This window comes from Barbatula barbatula (assembly GCF_947034865.1).
Source record: "Barbatula barbatula genome assembly, chromosome: 16".
Lineage (NCBI taxonomy): Eukaryota > Metazoa > Chordata > Actinopteri > Cypriniformes > Nemacheilidae > Barbatula > Barbatula barbatula.
Genome location: NC_136779.1, coordinates 5,362,454 through 5,381,179, shown reverse-complemented (window position 1 = coordinate 5,381,179; position 18,726 = coordinate 5,362,454). Strand labels below are relative to the sequence as shown.

Here is an 18,726-nt window from a genome sequence, read left to right as displayed (position 1 = left end):
GTGGACTTTCCAACAGGATCTCCCCTCTGAGACCTTGTTTTGGGGATGTTCCCGAACGGTTTGTGTCACATCGTATGATAACATTTTTGATGAACAGTCATGGACATTCGTCATAACGCTTATAATGCCCCTGTGTGGCTTTATGGATTGTTTAATAAAATGTTTACTTAAATTTTAACTCGTTTTTAATAAAGAGAACCAAACAACTGTTATTTAATAACATTTATTACGTTTAATAAGATGATTTAATATATTTAAAATAAAGCGCCGCTGTCTATAGATTCGTTTAATCTGATTGTTCTCCAAAAGTAGAAACTAACTGTCAACAAGAACAATGTTTTAAAGTAGTATAAAGTATAAACGTGCATTCGTGGTATTAACTTGATATCTACGGCATTAACGGTCACTCTCCATGAAAATGCAGTATCATGGGAAACAATGAGTGAACATTAGATGTAGGGAATGAGTTGTTCACTCAGAATTCTGACAACACTACGAAATGGCAGACACCTGATATCGTGCGCTATATTGGAGATGGGGAGAATTCAGACACAGCTTGAGACTGTTATTTGAGGGTAATGTTCTCTTCCTGTTTCACAACACAAAGAAAGCAGCAATATCAGCAGTCCTGAATTAGCAGTATTGTGCAAAAAAACATGCGTCTTTGAGAAGACATGCATAACTACTACAAAACTAAAAATCACAGTCTTATAGACCGTAGCATCCCACAGTGTACTTCCCTTGGTAAATACTGTAGAGAAGGTCACATGTGTGGTGACACAAACACAGTTTAGAAGGTTTTAAAGGGATAGTCTTTTATTTAGCAATAGTACGATAGGTGCTAATACAAAGTTACTAGTTTCAAACAAAAGCTAGACCACTACCTGTTGAGAGAAGAGAGAGGGTTTTGTTTTGTCTTAGTATTCACAGAAAGTATACTCAAAACATAGTTTTTTGAAGGTTGTGAGAGATGTGGTTGACCGGACTGCGTTAGGAAGAATGTTCCACCAGGAAGGAATTGTGAAGGAGAATGACATGAAAGCGATATAATGCCCTTATGAGAAGGCATTACAAAGCATCACTCGTTTTCCGAACGCAGGGTTCTTGATGGGTTGTAGCAGTGTAGTAGGGTGATTGACCGTGTCAAACGCTGCAGATAGGTCCAGCAGAATCAGGACCGAGGATTCGGATTCCGCGTTGGCTAGCCGCAGTGCTTCTGTGACCGATAGCAGTGCAGTCTCAGTGGAGTGGTTTGTTTTGAAGCCAGACTGCTTGTCATCCATTAGTTTGTTCTGGGATAGGTATGAAGAAACTTTGTTGAAAAGACTGCCCTTTCTAGAGTTTTAGCAATAAAAGGGAGGAGAGAGACAGGTCTGTAACTGTCATATAAAGGTTTTGAACGACACGAGGTTAATAAATGATGACATTCTATATATTTTTGGGGTCAACTTTCCCTTTGAATGCAAAAGGTGCAAAAGCATTTATGTGGATTTCAAAGGGTTTTAAATGTCCAGTGTATGAAATTTAGCGGCATCCAGCGGCGAGGTTGCGAATTCCAACCAATGGCTCACTCCACTCCACCCCTCCCTTTCGAAGCACTATGGCAGCTGACACAGAGCTAAGATGTCGCCATGTTTTTACTTCTTTGCCGAAGGAGATTACATATTTAAGAAATGTGCTCTGTAAAGCAGTTTCTGTGGAAACAACATGGATTCCATGCAAGGGGACCAGCGGTGTATGTAGATAGAAATAGCTCATTCTAAGGTAATAAAAACATAACACTTCATTATGTAAGGTCTTGATACACCTCTGAATACATAGTAATCTATATCATCATATTGTATTTCTGTCAATAGATCCTCCAAATAATTACACACAGCACCTTTAAAGCAACACAATCTACAGTGGTACATTTATAGTCTGGGGTGTGTGATCTCGTGATTGTTTGTGAGGAAACATATGCATGTCCTTCAAAACCACATATGGCATAGATGCCTAGGATTGCTGAGCTCTGACTAAACTGCCCTTCGTGCTGTTTGCTGGCAGTGAGTGGGGAGGTGTTAATGACGCTGTACTTATATCTTTGTATAACATGCTCTACCAAAGCTATTTCAGATCCACGCCGATGACTTAGAATAGAAGTGTGTCAGAGAAACGTGAGGGAAGGAGAAATACGGCATACAGTAAAATGACAGGTTGAGAGGGAGGGAGAGAGAGAGAGAGAGAGAGAGGGTGAAAATAGTGGAAGTCAGTCGAGAGAGTGAACGAGCGAGCGAGCTTGCAAGTCCAGCACACATCGGAGTGGAGAGATCAGCGAGGAGCGCTGGTGGATCTGCTACAGTCTGAGATCTTTGGAATCTGTTTCCTCCCGGACAGGAACATAAAGAAAAAGCGAATTAATGATCAAAACAAGTATAACATAGGTATCGTCACAAGCTTTTCAACAAGTTCTCCTTTCGTATAAAAGGGGAAGCAGCTTTTTGTGTTTTCTCTGTGTTGGCTCAGTCACTTCTCATACAGTCAAACTGAAACGTGGACAGGTCTTTAACTCGTTGTTTTATCGGTAAGCAATGGGGACGGTGAGTGAACTGTGTGCTTCCAGCTTCCAGGCGTTCATGTGTCCCAGGGTCGTGCCGGATGCACCAACAGGTGAGTCTGTCAATGTGTGCTGACGTCTGTGTGCGTGTGTTTGTGAAGCACATGGATGTCAAATGTCCGGTTTGTTATTTTGTTTGCAGAGATATTCTGCAGATATGCCTAGGGTATGTGGTTTAGTATTTGCATTTATTACCAATTTAATAAATGCATAAACTTGTTTGTAAGTCCTCGGCATTCACTATGTGTAATTGAATGTCATTATCTGTCTAGCGTTGTTGCCGTGGTGATAAACAGTGTCCTCGCATCATGGAAGTGTTTGACGGAGAGAAGCTGTTGATAGTGGTCGTGCTATGTTTCGTTTGAGAGAAATCACTTGTTGTGGTGATCCAAAGTGGTTGGTGAACTGTAAGAAATGTTGTGGGTACTAAAATCAGCATATTGTGGTTGTGATAGCTCTGAATTCTAGTGATTTGTTTTTTTATCTCTAACCTTGAGACATCCACCTGTTCCACGATGACATTTTTTGTCACATATCTTGCATAACTATAGCCAGGGCATTGCTAAACATTCGTGAAATAATGAGGCTTTGCGTGTTAGTGGCACACGTGTGACTAAAACAAACTAGTTCTTTTTTTTCATTCTTTTTGGTTGGTTATAAATGCTTTGACTAAAGTTTGGTAGAAAGGGAAATAAAATGAAATTAATTCATACAAATTTTGTATAAAAAAAACAAAAAGCTGCAGATAAATTCAGAATCTAAGATAAATTCATTTATTTAAGATTAAAAAAGCCTACAATTAAATTAAATCATAAATATTAATATATATTAAATCACAATATATTGTGTATAAATTCATAAATTGTACTTTGCAACTCCTTGTTAAGGTTGATAGGATTATACTGTTAAAGGAAAATATATTTTTGTCGGCTGCATGTTTTTTGTATTATTTATGATTTTTTCAATTTGGTTAAAGGAACACTTCACCCCAAAACTAAATTCTGTCATAATTTACTCACCCTGGAGTTGTTTCAAATTTGTATAAATGTATTTGTTCTGATGAACACATAGAAAGATATTTGGAAGAATGCTTATAACCAAAGTAGAAAAACTGCGGTATAAACTTGAACGCAAAAGAAGATCATTTGAAGAATTCGTCCTGTTATGGTAATTAATGGTGGCCAAAAACTGTTTGGTTACAAGCATTCTTCCAAATATCTATCTCGGTGTTCATCGGAACAAAGATTTGGAACAACTCAAGGGTGAGTAAGTAATGACAGAATTTCTTTTTGACCTTGACCTATGCTGTATGGCGCCTAACATGACCTCTGTGTTACTACCTCTGTCGCCATTTTTGGCTTGTTTCAGGTGACACTTTTTCATAGACCGACAGACAGACAGCAACAGAGTGTGAAATAAAGCTAGCCAAGGGAGCATTGCCCACTAGGCCGCTATTCATTTTCAGTGAGAGGAGCGGGTGGGTGGAACAGAGAGGGGGCACAATCCCCAGAGATCGTAGCGGATGAGTAATAGAAAAGTGAACTGTGTGGCAGCGTAGGGGGGAACGCTGCCGTCATTGTTTATATTTCATATTCCACGATATGCCAGTGATTCTGACTCATTTGTAATGATTTTGCGATTAATGGTATGGCTGTTATACAGTATGTACAGTATGTCTTTAATCAACCCATAAATGAATAATTCAAATTAATTTCATTTCCTAGTTTTGCGCAGAAATTGTTTTATAAATAGTCTTATTGTTAATGAGGGTGTTTATGTGTTTAATGTAGCACCTCCCTCTGTGTGTGTATGCGTGTTTGTAGCTCAACGTTGCTTGGTGTAAAATAAGTGTTAGTTGCAATCAATAGGTGAGAATGAGGGAGACACATTTTGAGACACAGAAAAATTTGAGGTAGGTCAACGAAATGGAGGAGTGAGACTCCTTTGAGTAACTGAATCTTTCTTCAGAAAATGCGAACTGAAAAATACCAACAGCTTGTTGTTACCCAAAGAAGACAGTTGTATTGCTTAGAGGCCACTCATTCAGAGCTTTTAAGACATACCGCTTACGTTTTCTTATGCTTTCTCTTTAAAGGTCCATTGTGTCATTTTTTGGGAAGATCTATTGACAGAAATGCATTATAATAAACATAACTAAGTATAAAGACAGTTCTTAGAATGAGCTATTTCTATCTACATACACCGCGGGTCCCCTTGTTGTTTCTACAGTAGCCCTAAATGGACAAACTTTACAGAGCGCGTTTTGGAAATAAGTTATCTCCTTTGGCAAAGAAGCGAAAACGCGATGACATCTTCTTAGTCCTGTGTCAGCCACCGTAGTGCTTCGAAAGGGAGGGGGTGGGGTAGAGTGAGCCGTTGTTTGCAATTTGCAACCTCACCACTAGATGCCGCCACATTTCATACACGGGACCTTTAAATTCTCAAATGAGGTCAATTGTTTAGAAAAGAGATAATGTTTTGGAAAAATGTTTGGGTTCCAATCATATGATATTGTTGTTGCAGCTGGATATTTTATATTTATATATGTGTCATCTCCATTAAGTAAAATGCCTATTATCATAAGTGATTTGTAATTAGCTTTGGATGAAAACATATTTCATGCTAACTACTAATTTGGGAAGTCGTTTGTACCGAAACTGTGACTTTTTCTTAGTGTAAGCACAATGTGATTTATTTTAGGAAGTCGTCTGTCATGGATCATTACCAGGTCACATTTTGTGAAACATCATGAACAGGAAATCCAATGCATCACATGGCATTTTCTTTCATTTGCATTAGCATTTTTCTGCCCAGTGAAATTCATTACAGTGTCTTCATTACAGAGGCGAATATGCAGACAAAACTTGTCTCTGTTAAGCATCTTAAAAGTGCATGTCATGGTAAAAATGTGTTATCTCTGTGAACACATTTGTATCCAATTAGAAAAATATAAAGTCCTCAGAACCATCCTTTATTGTATTACAGTATTTTTGCCGAAAGGCATACATATTTAAACATATATTCTTTGTCATATAGAGTTCTACCGGTTATATTGACTCGATTATTGATGATGTTAACAAAACATACTGTTGTCTGGCCTGTAGGGGTCAGTGTGTTTTATTGCCACGCTATTGTTTATTTATTCATTTATTTAGTTAAAGCGATATATACTGTAAGTGTTGTTGGATTTAAGAGAGGGGGATCGCACTGCAATAAAAGGCAACCCTTCTTTTATATGTAACTAAGTGACATTCATAATATGTGAATAAACAATGCTCTATCACAGACCTTCATGTGCACACACACACATATACTACCTACAGTAGATACACAACGTGGATCCTACAGACAGGCCTCACTCAACCAAAAAGTGGTGCTATGTAGCACTAAAAGTGATTTATTTTCTCGTAATCATATTCAGCGTTCTTTGGGGTGACCGAGGTGAGACATAGCACCGTATGGTTCTTCAGCGGTTCTATAAAGCACCTCAGTCACCCAAAAGATCCGCTGAAGAAACACAGAAGCAGCAAAATATGGTTCTATGTAGCACTAAAAGTAGTTCCCCTATTATTACAAGCAAAGTCCCACTTTTAGTACTGTCCGTGATTAGAAATTCTAATCGCTGTAAGTCAGTAAGCAATTCAACCTTCCTCTAGATGAACACTGGAATGTGGAGGTGATGTTATGAAAAACTCCAAAGACCGTGTGTGCGGCTAATGAAAAAAAGCCATTTTCAGCTACAATCCTACAAATTGAATGCTTGGCCAATGCAATGAATCTCAAGTCTCATGTCTGTTCAATGACTTACGAAATCGTAAGGTGGTACAACGACTAGTGGTACCATCCCAAAAAGGGAAAAAGTCACTCTCCCGTACCTTCTCTGGATCTGTTCCACATTGGTGGAATGATCTACCAGCTGCTACAAGATCAGCAGACTCGGTTGCCATCTTTAAAAAACGACTAAAAACGCATCTCTTCCGTCAACACGTCGCTGATTGATTTTTCCTAATTCTCTTCCCTTTCCTTCATTAAAAAAACAAAAAAAAAAAAAACACTTACTAACCTCACTATTCTTAGCTTTTTATACTGTGCTAGGCTTTAATGGACTAGTTTGATGCACTTATGTATTTTGTTGCCTTGTTATAATTGCTTCCAATGGTTCCTCATCTGTAAGTCGCTTTGGATAAAAGCGTCTGCTAAATGACTAAATGTAAATGTAAATGTAAATGAAATCGGAAATACTTAGTCAATCTAGTAACACATTTGGTAACGCTTCTGAGACATGTCACATCTGTGGGAAATCTAGTGTACACACCTCATACTGGTGTAACATTTGTTTTGTGTCTACTGTAACAAATCAGCGTGATACAGGCTCTATGAACATTCTAGCCATTTTTGTTGAGTCTATTTAATCTTTTAGCTCTCCGAATAAACCAGCTGCATTTGAACTAAATTTGACCTGTCTGTTTCAGACTCTTTTATAAGCGCACACACAACACCGTGAGTTATTATACAGGTATCAAGACACCAGATGTGTGGGCTGTTGTTGGAGATGTCCTAACATCATATCATTATCATTTCAAAAGCTCCTCTTGCTTTGTTTCATTATGCTCTAAGTCTTGTAAAGCATGTCTTCTTTTTTGTCCTTCTGGAGGACTTATCGCCAAACTATCTGCTAAACTGAAATCCGTCGCATTTAGGTTTACTTTGTGTCTCAATGTTTCGTCTAATATTTCTTATTGAAGACACAAAGAAAACAGTCTAATGAGACAATTGATGACTTAAAACAAGAATGATTATTTTCTATTGATAGTGCTATCTTTATTTTTAATGCATTTTCCGAGACTGCACTAAAATTAAGCTGAATAATTCTGTAAAATAATCGTTGGATTACAGTTTGTTTGAATGCATTGTGCATGTCCACATATTTTCCGTTCTTAACTTCTTAGTTTTTCCACAATAATATCGCTGCAGGTGCACAATGTTGATCAAACACACAATACCTGCTTGTATTAAAATACTTTGAAGTTTCATAAAACCCCTTGCTTGTGCTATTCAGTATTTTTGCCGCAATATAAAGTGAAAGAAGTGGATTTTTTTACATTTGTCGATTACAATCTAACAGGCTGAAGAAAAGATATAAAGAATAGTGATGGTAAACCGTGGACAGAAATGTGATCTGGATGGGTAAAGTGACTCATATTGTGAGTCCATATCATGTTGGCGGCAATTGATCCATGCTGCCCACTCCTGGATCTCCTATTATGCCACGGCGGTGGCCCACCAGTTTTTCTGAGAGAGTCACCTTCTGTGATGAGAAGCAAAACAAAACTCGCATTTCTTCGTTTTGTTTTTTTATTCTGATATACTTACCAGTTCTCCAGAGATTCTTATTGAGCTGTGCCTCTCCAACGTAAGCAAGCAGCCCTTAAATCGTTTGTTCCCTAGCTCTCTCCTTTATTACTGCACATCTGCTTGACAAGTTAATATCTTCAGTCCTTTATTGTTCTCAAAATTCGTCCCTCATTCTGTCATCATATCATTCCTGATTTCCATAAGGGATGAGCTGTTTTGGATGAAAACATCCAGATAGCCTTTTCATCTCATATACTGAACTCTGGCTACTCTTTGGGTCTTAAAGGAACAGTTTATTAAAACATTGAAATGTTGTCATCATTTAATCATTAATTAACATTACTGCATTTCAAAATTCTGTTCGTTTCTAACATACAGTAATTCAATGGTTTCAAATATAGGATATGAGTCTTAATGGCATTAAGTTTCATTTTTGGGTGACTGTACCTTTAAGGCAGGTCTCTTATGGACCAATACCAGAACATGTGCTCTAAAATGTGGAACAGTCGACTAAGGGACCCGCTGGGGTTCCTGCGTCTGTCTGGCACTTTGCTCCACTGTGCCTTTATTGGAACAAGCTGTCAACATCTCAATCTCAATGTGACTCATATTAGTTCTGAAATAAAGTAGCAAGTGATTCTCTCTCTTTACTGAAGTGTGGAGCAAGTTCAACTTTGGCATTAAGTATTCAGAATTACTTCTGTGTTTCATGTGGGAGATATTCTCAGCTATATTGGTCCTAACGGCACTGCCGTCACATCAGATTCCCAAGTGAAGTGAAGTAGGATTTGTTGTCATGGTTTCGCCAGTGCAGATTCCTTTTTTATTCAAAATCTCAGTATTTATTTACCGATGGGCATTGCAGGTTAGTGTTCATTTAACCTTTCCACTTAGGTCGGTCTATATGTGAATGGCTGCTGTCATGACAGAATGTGAATGCCTCTCTTGTGAACTTGGATGTTTTTAGATAGCCCAGGGGTCATCAGACTCTTTGAGAGAGACAGAGCAGTGACCCATTCCAAGTAACACCAATAGACCCACATTTGAAGAGCTTTTAGATTATTCCGTGTTTATTGGCATTCATTGGTCAGTTCAGTGTTCGTGCACTGAATGGGAACAATAATGATTTTGTTCAGTTATTAGTGTTTTCACATAAAAACTGATGAATCGTTACATGCAGAAATGTTGAGCATTGGAGTTAAAAAAAGAGAACCCTTAAAAGACATCAGGGCATAAATACAACCAAATGTATTTGTTTTTCTCGCCCTTGGCATCATCATCACCCATCTATTTGTTCAGCACAATTTGCTCGGTCATATTGTTATAATTTTTCATAAACTCTATCCGTGGAAATAGTTTTTGCTATAATGTTTCTCTGCGACACGTGGAGCATTAGGATATTTCAGCTGTTCACTTTGGAGAGGGCTATTTCAACAGGTTTCTTATTTAATCACGCAGCTGTTCGGTCTGACTTTTAATTCTGCTTAAAACAGAACAGCCAATTAAGTCCTTGTGATGAAATGGAACGCTCAGACCACTGTCGTCATTGGACAATTCTCAGAGATGATACCATACACAGACATCTTAGATGAAGAATATTATATAATCATTTATGTTCATGAGCTTTTATGCCTTTATCAGGACAGGATAGTAAAAGGCTGACAGGAAATGTTTTTGAACTAAATCAAAATATAAGTGCAAAAATTATGATCCTTTAAACTAAACTTAAAGGAGCAACGGGAGATTTTAGCGGCATCTAGAGATGAGGTTGCCAATAGCAACCAACGGCTCACTCCACCCCTCTCTTTTGAAAAACTACGGCAGCTCTTACAGGACTAAGATATCATCATGTTTTTGTTTCTTTGCGTAAGGAGAAAACATATGTACAAATCATACTCTGTAGAGCAGTTTGTCAGTTTAAGGCTACTGTAAAAACAACATTGAGAATTCCATGTAAAGGGACCAGTGGTGTATGTAGACAGAAATAGCTCATTCTATGGTAATCAAAACATAACGCTTCATTTATGTATGTTATATTACATTTCTGTCTTTAGAGCCTCCAACAAATTCGACAATGGACCTTTAAAATAAATTCTAAAACAAGACTGAATTGATTCATACTTTATATATCTGGATTAATACAGCTTTGTGTCACGTTAACATTATTCTTTTTATTGAAAACAAAGCTGACCATATAACTTAACACGAGTCAAGTTAACACGAAATAGAAAAAGATACAAATTTTCACATTGGAGTCATTTCTTTTTAAATGTGTTTTTTTCTAGCTACTGTCCTTCTGATGAGACGTTAAACCGAGGTCCTGACTCTCTGTGGTCATAAAAAAATCCCAAATTCACCCATTCGCCTCTATACATCATCATGGCCTCCTAATCATCCCCATGTGTAATTTGCTCTCCACCAATCAGCTGGTGTGTGGTAGGCGTTCTGGCACAATATGGCTGCCATCGCATTATCCAGGGAGATGCTGGACATTTTTGGCGGATTCCCCCTTCGATGTTAATCGCTTTGAGTACCCAGAAAAGAGCTATATAAATGTCATTCTTATTAACTTTTTGGTTATCTTTACATTGACTTCCAAACCAGCTCAGCTGTTCAATGTTTATCTAGCTTTGGAACAGGTGCGGTGTGGTACTGAGTATCTTTTTGCATAGCAGTGTGTGTTCTTAAACAAGCGAGTGATAGAAAAAGAGAGACAGAGACAGAGTGATGACTGTTTATTTTGGTCCGTCTCCATCTGGTCGTGAAATACAGACCTAAAGTTTGATCCTACGACAACACAACTATAATAAATTCATTGTTGAAATAAACCGTTGCTCTGTTTACACGTAAGGCTACACTCGGGTTATCTTTAGAAATGTTGTCTTACCTCACGGTATGTTCACTTTTGGAAACAAACTATTTGGACAAAGCAATATTTAAGGGGAGTTCTGTGTAAGGTTTTTATTTACATTGCATAGTACAGAAAACACACAATTTACTTAAAAATGAATTCAATTTGGATTGTATCGTCATGGTATTTAGTTTGGGATGTATACTCCACAATGTCTTTAGTAGGCTCTCAGAGGTTTGCGAGTTGGATTTTACCACATCGCTGAAAACGGAGCGACTGTTGTTTCTGCCCCAGTATTAGTAATGGTTAATTTGTAGTAGCACCTGCATTAAACGGCTAGATCAGATTTTCTGCCCCTTCAACTTCATCCTTGTAGGAGTTCATCTTGGTGCTTTCGGCAACAGCAATGTGAACTCACATTTCTTCTATCGTGTGCCGTTTTTTTTAGATACTCTGATGGCTGTCTCAGTTGGCATTTAAATACAGCCTTTCAAAGATAACCGCTTAAGTTGTTTGGTCGACCCCGGTGCTTTGTAATTCAAAGGCAACCATTTGAGAAAGGACAAAGCTTAATGGATTCAGACGCTGTGTCTTTACTCACAATGCTAAAAGGAAATAGCTTTCATGTGATTCTGATAGGTCAGAATTCAGACGGTCAGATATATTGTAATAGTGACCGTGGTCCATTCAGTCTTCATGTGTGCCCTGGTGTGGTTTTTTTCACGGCTAAAAAAACTTCAACATCATTTATTATATTATTTGGTAATTTGCGTCAGCTCTAATGATCATGTCTGGGGCTATTGTGTGTTTATGACCGGCCGACTGTGTTATCCCACTGTATATCTTATTTTAAGGTCACATGGCTTGAAAATGTTTTGCTTCTAGTCTGTCTCTCACCTTTGGATGGAAGCCATTAAAATGTTTAGATACTGTTCGAATAGTTATTCCCTCACATTGTGTGCTATATAAAAAAATCTGTTCGCGATATTGGTAGCACTGAAATTTAGTAAGGTTTACTAAACTAGAGTCATCCTGACGGGGCACAAGGTGGAAATGGTATTTAAATGAATTCAGGCTGTGTCTCACATCTGCTTATCCTTAAACAGAAGACACTGTGTGCTAGGACTGGCTCGCTCTGGTTTGCACATCCACAATCAGAATACAAAATCAGCATACTAAACCGAAAGAGTTGTGTCTGTGTGTTTATGTCTGCTGATGCGCAGCGTCTCTCTCTGATGTCTTTTAATTTCTCTGTTTTGCAAGTTTCAGAGCATTCTACATCAAAGTTCAGATAACGCACACTTTCATGTCAAACACAACGTTCCCCATTATTTTCATAGCATACATTAGATTTTTATCACGAATTTGTTAAAATGGAAAAACCCATCAAAACGTCTTCATTAAAATGACAACAAAGGGCATTTAGGAAAAAAACAGACCATAATATCACAATGCCAGCAGTAATGGTCCTTATGGCCTGATCTTTCAATTAAAAGCAGAGAGAGAGAGAGAGAGAGAGAGAGAGAGAGAGAGAGAGAGAGAGAGAGAGAGAGAGAGAGAGAGAGAGAGAGAGAGAGAGAGAGAGAGAGAGAGAGAGAGAGAGAGAGAGAGAGAGAGAGAGAGAGAGAGAGAGAGAGAGAGAGAGAGAGAGAGAGAGAGAGAGAGAGAGAGAGAGAGAGAGAGAGAGAGAGAGAGAGAGAGAGAGAGAGAGAGAAATAAAAAATACATAATAAATAATACAACTGCTTTCAAATGTGTAAGTTTAGAAGGCCATTGTCAGTAACCTCGCAAATACAGTTATTACAAGCCCACTTCCAATTGAACATCTCTAAATTTTCCGACAGTTTACAAAATGCAAATTCAATTTTTACCCAAGATCTCACTAGTCCAGTCAAGATCATAACCACATTACTTTCTCCTTCACTACTCAGTTTTCTCTTTCTTGACAGCCAAATTGCAAGTTTTGCTTGGCCATATAAAAAATTCTGTAAAGCAATTGGTTCTTTCTTGCTGGCTTGATATTTAGGACCATATATAAACACCTTAGACGTAAATTCTTGGCCCAATCCGTAAGACCATTCTTCCAGAATACTAAAAAGAGGTAACAATCTTTCACAATTCAAAAATAGGTGAAAAATAGTTTCCTGTTCACCACAAAAAGGACACTCTTTGTTTATGCTTGGATCAAGGTGTGCTCTGTGTCTGTTTGAGAGAGAGAGAGAGAGAGAGAGAGAGAGAGAGAGAGAGAGAGAGAGAGAGAGAGAGAGAGAGTATCAGTAATATGGTCATTATTTTATAATACAGAAGCCGTTTCCAGGTTTTGCCATAATCTAATGCTCAAATTTTAAGCACATGACTGCACTTTTAGTCCTGCCGCTGTATTAATTTACTTTTAAATAATGTGCTTTAAAGTTCTTGGGAAGATGGCTTTCAGTAGAAATGTGCTCTTTCAATATCAAATGCATAATTATATAGCGCCACCTGCTGGATTGAATGTGCCATTACTAACATCATGTGCTGTAATGTACTGTACATCAAGGTCTGTTTTTTACATTCTCAACAATATTGACTAAACCTTTGGAATCAATAGTTTGGAGCAACTCTCTATATCTCAATCCTATCGTTTTTTGGTTTATTTTACATAAAAATACCCACATGGCCACGCATACAGTATGTATATGCATATACAGTCTGTTGTATATCAGTGTACAGCCCAAAGTAGGCATAGATAGAGGTGATTTGTCTTTGAGGAGGATGTTCTTAACACTCTCGCTCACAGTTTCTCAAGGTGCACATCGAGGTGACTAGCTTCAAGTGTAGAAGCAGCTGCAGGGAAACGGTGCATTAACATTCCAACACCCTTTATTTCCTTTGGAAAGTCACTATAAGAGCTAAAGTAGATCTTATGAAGATCTTGTCTACCAATATAAAAATGTCAACACGATTATGTATACGCTATAATTAATTATTAGTAATTACTTAACAAATTGAAATTACATTTATGTTTTAAATACATTACACTGTGTATTAAAATACCCAAATATATGTCAACCACATTATTATGTTTTAAATAAATAAATCATTATAGTGTCGTCCAATTATTAAAGGCAACTTTAAGCGTTTTGAGATACTTCAGTATGACATAAAAATAAAGTTTGTTAGTTGGAGAGAGGGAGAACAAACACACAATTATGAACACTGGTGCAAATTGCTTTATAAACGGAAGTTTAGGAAGATAAAAATCCGGGGGTTTCTTTTTGAAATAACATTTGGTTGGTGCCATGGATCAAATCGTTATATTCTGTAAACATTTTCTTTGACTTCTATTCAATACGCCTGTGGGTATTTTCTTTCTGTTATAATACTGTTTTATTCAAAGGATTTTATGACCTCTGCGAATGTTTTTGAGCAAGATCATGGTATCGTGTTGTTATCGAATCTTCCCACACAGCCAAATGAGTTTTGCCTAAAATTATATATTCAATAAGCACTGGTTGCCACGACAAAGGCAGAAACTTTTGCGAGCATCTGGAAATGTCAAATGTTTCAGTCTAGCAGATTTAACTTTTTTTCATGTTTTGTAGGAGGAAAGCAAACACAAGAGAGTGTAACTGGCAGGTTGGCAAGAATTTTCCTCAAGTGCTTGCTTGTGAATACATCTTGATTAGTAAGAAATGTACAGAAAATCTCGGGTGTTTTTTTTTTACATCTCAGAAATCATACAAGGACATTTCACTATGACAGGGTCTATAATATCAGACATCTGTATAGTCCACGGCCAGCATGCTGGGGTGAAAGTTGAGGAATTTCAGCATTTTCTGTAGTACTTAAAAATCATGTTTTTTTTAAAGGCAAGTCGATCTATCATCAGATACAGGATCTACAGGAAACATAGAATATGATGATGGCTGTTTGTTTCGTCATGTTGACAAAAAATAAAGTATAGAGCAGTTTTTTGAGTGTTCTCAAAAAACACACAATAACATATTTTATTGCCAGAGGTTTATTGTAAGATTTTCAATTTTCAGTCTGTAATAAGACATTTCTCAGGCTTCACACAGGGTTTATTATACTGGTAAATACCAGGCTGTGCAGTCATCTGGGAACATCTGGTGTTTTGGTGTCCACACTCTCTTTACTGAGGTAACACGCACACAAACATACGCACGATGTTTTGTTTTCTCATCTAAGGGTGAGGTTGCATCAGGTTTCTTTATAGACACCGAAATAGATGTTTGCGTTGTTTCCCACGGCACGGTAAAAATTAAATACGTTTTACAACCCCAGGTACTGCCTGCACGTCTGATACGCAAGTTAAATTCACGCATGTTAAAACAGCTTGGATGCATTTCTGCTGGCACTTTCTGACTGGTTCTTCACCTTTGTTCCTTAGCAATCTCAATGGGTCAGTAAACAGCCGAACAAAGAACTTGTTCATGTAGTGCACTGTTAACCCATCCTGAGGATAATCATCCATTGGTCATGGTTTAGATCTAAGCACTATCCTACTGAGGACCGCATCAGAAAACAAGAGTCGACTTGTAAGAATAGCCGGGAGGCTTAATTGAACATCCTCAGGCTGTAAGAGTCATTTTTCATCTTAAGTCATTAAAAGATATATGGAATTCTGTTGGTTTAGAAACACGTCGAGTACCAATGTGGATGTTGTATTGAAACAGGGAAGTGTTTGATGATCATTGTGGGCTTTTTGCAGTTCTTTAATGCAATGTTTGATCCCACATGTCTTTAATCTGGTCTACTAGCCACATGAATGAAGTGCTTCCAGAAGGATTAAAAAAAGCCACATAAATGGGCCTGTGTTGTCGACCATGACGTCAGTTCCTTGATACGAGCCCAAATCATGTTGACAGTGCATTGCATGATTTGTGAGACATTCCTCCACCAAGCCCTTACAGAACACTAAGTTGATCCAGAAAAACACTGCGATGTCTTTAATAATGTCACCGATATAAATTAACGTTTTAAAATGATTACGCTGCGTGCGCACGCCCTAAAACTTAATACGCTAACCGGCCGCGCGTCACTATCATGCCACGCCCCGTACGCTGAGCATGAGGTTCTCGTGGTGGCATCCGGTCTCTGTTGCCACTGCGAATACTTTCAAACATCTTTTGTTAAAGTTTTGAGTTTCGCTACAACTCGTGACAGAGAGATTTAAGAGACTAAAAAAAGAGGTTAATTAAACCAACAGAATATTTCATATTTAATTGGCCCGACTCGAAGGATCGGCGTTGTTGTCATGGTGCTGAAATCAGAAGACGGAATCGGTGAGTGAATCTCTTCACGCAAACTTCACGTCTTTACGCAAACTTCACGTCTTCTTAAAATCGAGCTTTGGCAGGCGTTTACATTTTATTACTGTGATTCGTTACCCATCGATTGGTTTGTTGCACGTTAACGGAAGCGTGTAGGATCGTATTCGATGCAACAGGTCCGTGCGTGCGTTCACGATTAAGCGCTCGACGTGAATGAACGTGAATGAACGTAAAGGAACGTAAAATGTTTTCCTTTGGAATATGTACATATCGTCTTTTTTCCTTAGGAGTATAAGCTCTAAAGGAACGTTGATCTCTTAAGGCACTTCAAGTTAACTTTGGTATGTGACCGCTGTCGAGCAGTAGTTCTGGAGAGGTGAATAATGGAGGTTTAGATTTCCAAATACTCACGTCATGCCATATTTGTAGTGTTTCATGTGATTCATGGCATCTGGAAATGGGTGGTTGAGACCAATCCTCTTCCCTTACCCTGGATATCCATGGCAGCGGCTTTACTTGGTGAAAGCCCAAATCAGGTTCTTTTGTTCACATTATGAGCCGCTGTTTGATTTCTTACCATAAGCCAAGTTTCTGCTTTGACTGGGATTCAGGTCATGTCTATATTAGCTGTATTTTCTGTTCAATGCTCCAATTTGGCTGCATTTACTTTTTTGTGTCACGAAAATAGGTTGGGAGATGAGAGACGAATACTATCCAAAACAGGCCAAGACTGTTATTGCTCTGTTTTCATCTGTATTTGTGAGCTGGATAGAACTACAACAAAAACCGACCAGACTGTAAACATACTTATTTGGGAGAGGTATGTTTGATCTCTAGCTCTTTGTTCATTGAATCAGAATGAGACAAAAGCACATCAGAGGGGGAAACAATTTCTTCTCATTGTTCGCTTTTGCTGTTCTTCTGGTTTCTTTACATGCAAATCTTGCCTGTATTAAAGCATTATTGAATATGAATTTTATTTCGGTGTCATATCTGCCACCCTGTCACTAAAATGCAACCGGGGCAAAATTCTGTACAGCCACAAGGTGGAGCTCTTGAGCGGGCAGAAATCAATATGTGTGCCCTGGGAGGAGACAAGACGAGGGAGAGATAAAGAGAGAGAGCATGAGGAATAGAGGAGGGGGTTGATCAACACACAGCAGAGTTTGTTAGGAGAGCAGAATAGTCGAGATGCCGTTTAGCTATTTGTAGGTTGGACTCCTGTCCTGTACTCGAACTGACAAACATTCCCATCATCCTCATGGCGTACGCCTGGAAAACTGGTTGTCTCATCTTTCTATAGCATCATTACCATTCTACAGATGGGGCGTAAGAGATAACCAAAAGGTCTTAAGAGTTCTGCTGGTAGTTCTGTGCTACAGCAGGGCATTAAGGTTTCTTTATCCGGATAAATGGATCAAAAGCACTTGAAAATTGTGGAGGCATAGAACGTGCTGTCCTGCCTTGTGCCGGTAGTGGATTATTTACAGAGGTAATGTAGATGTATTAATTGCATTAATATGACATTAAGTTGTTATTTACGATTCAGACTTTTGATTTAAATATGCATGTGTTTGGTAGTATGTACATATTATAAATTGTATGCACATTGACAGTTGCTATTACAGGCCTGTGGGAGACACAACTACCCCTCCCCTAGACGACTTGTATACGTATAGTCATTCTAGAGAGTCGGTATGACATCAGAAAACGCGCAAATTTTGTCTATGTTGTTGTAGGCTTTGTGCGTGGTGCTTGGAAATTTCTGTTCACTGTTATTCTGATCTGTGGCTACTGTTCTGCTGCTGTTTCTTATCAGTATGTTTGCAGAGACAATGTTGTGAAAGGAGCCAGTGGTGGGTGTTTGTGTATCAACTGATAATTCGGTTAAACTAAGATCTATGTTTTTGTTTTTTTGTTTGCATACACATCATATCGTGTTTTGGCTACATTTTACTTGATCCTGATCCTAACTCGACAGGAAAGAGTAATAACTGTGCCAAATATAGCTTTTTGTGATGTGTGTCGGTATTGATTTTTGTGTGTTGCTAATCTGAAATTGTGATTTTTCTAGGAGATCATAAAATGCGCAGCATTCACAAATATGTAGAAATGTTCTGAATTTAGTTTCTCTGCATACTTATTAGTTCTAAATGAAATATTCAGGTTAAAGTTTATTTTCTCTCGCATCTTAAGTCAATTTCTTTAGCGAAGTTCGCCGCTTTGCATTCTGGGATTGGTCTCTCTACTAAAGATGCGTGCGATTAGTGCAGATGGATATGAACAGAGTTTATTTGTAATGTCTGCATTCTAAATGAATGCTTTCTTCGGCCCGTACGGCGGATCAAATGCTCACGTCGTACAGACAGCGCACAGGCAGTGTCGTGATTAATGACAGCACATTCCTCTGCCCCCGCCGTGTGTCTTTGCAGGAGTGACGTGTCTGGTATTTAGTGAGAGCACTGAATTGACCTGGTCAGCTGGGAGAGTACGCTAGGCATGGCATCCTGTCTCAAGCCGTGTTGGAATTTATAAAGTATTAAAAAGTTGCGTTAGCTTCCTGCTTTTATTTGATCTTGAAGAATTTAAGAGCGTATTTTTTATTTTGGTACCATTGGTAAATGTGTTTTGAACTGCACAGGAATATC

General features: G+C 38.3%; 1 protein-coding gene across 5 annotated transcripts in view; it reads left to right on the top strand.

Moving 5' to 3' along the window:
* cyth1b (cytohesin 1b) overlaps positions 1-18,726 on the top strand; it is a 42,443-nt gene that overhangs the window by 5,316 nt on the left and 18,401 nt on the right. The window contains exons 1-2 of one of the 5 annotated variants that reach the window (XM_079476025.1): positions 2,023-2,423; positions 2,569-2,649. The exons of 1 other annotated variant lie outside the window; for it this stretch is intronic. In XM_079476025.1, coding sequence (XP_079332151.1) covers positions 2,571-2,649 — 79 coding nt within the window. In that variant the 5' untranslated portion in view covers positions 2,023-2,423; positions 2,569-2,570. Of the gene's footprint in view, positions 1-2,022; positions 2,650-15,800; positions 16,091-17,215; positions 17,571-18,726 lie in introns of those variants that run through there. 3 more of the 5 variants (XM_079476024.1, XM_079476026.1, XM_079476028.1) reach the window with 3 other exon arrangements.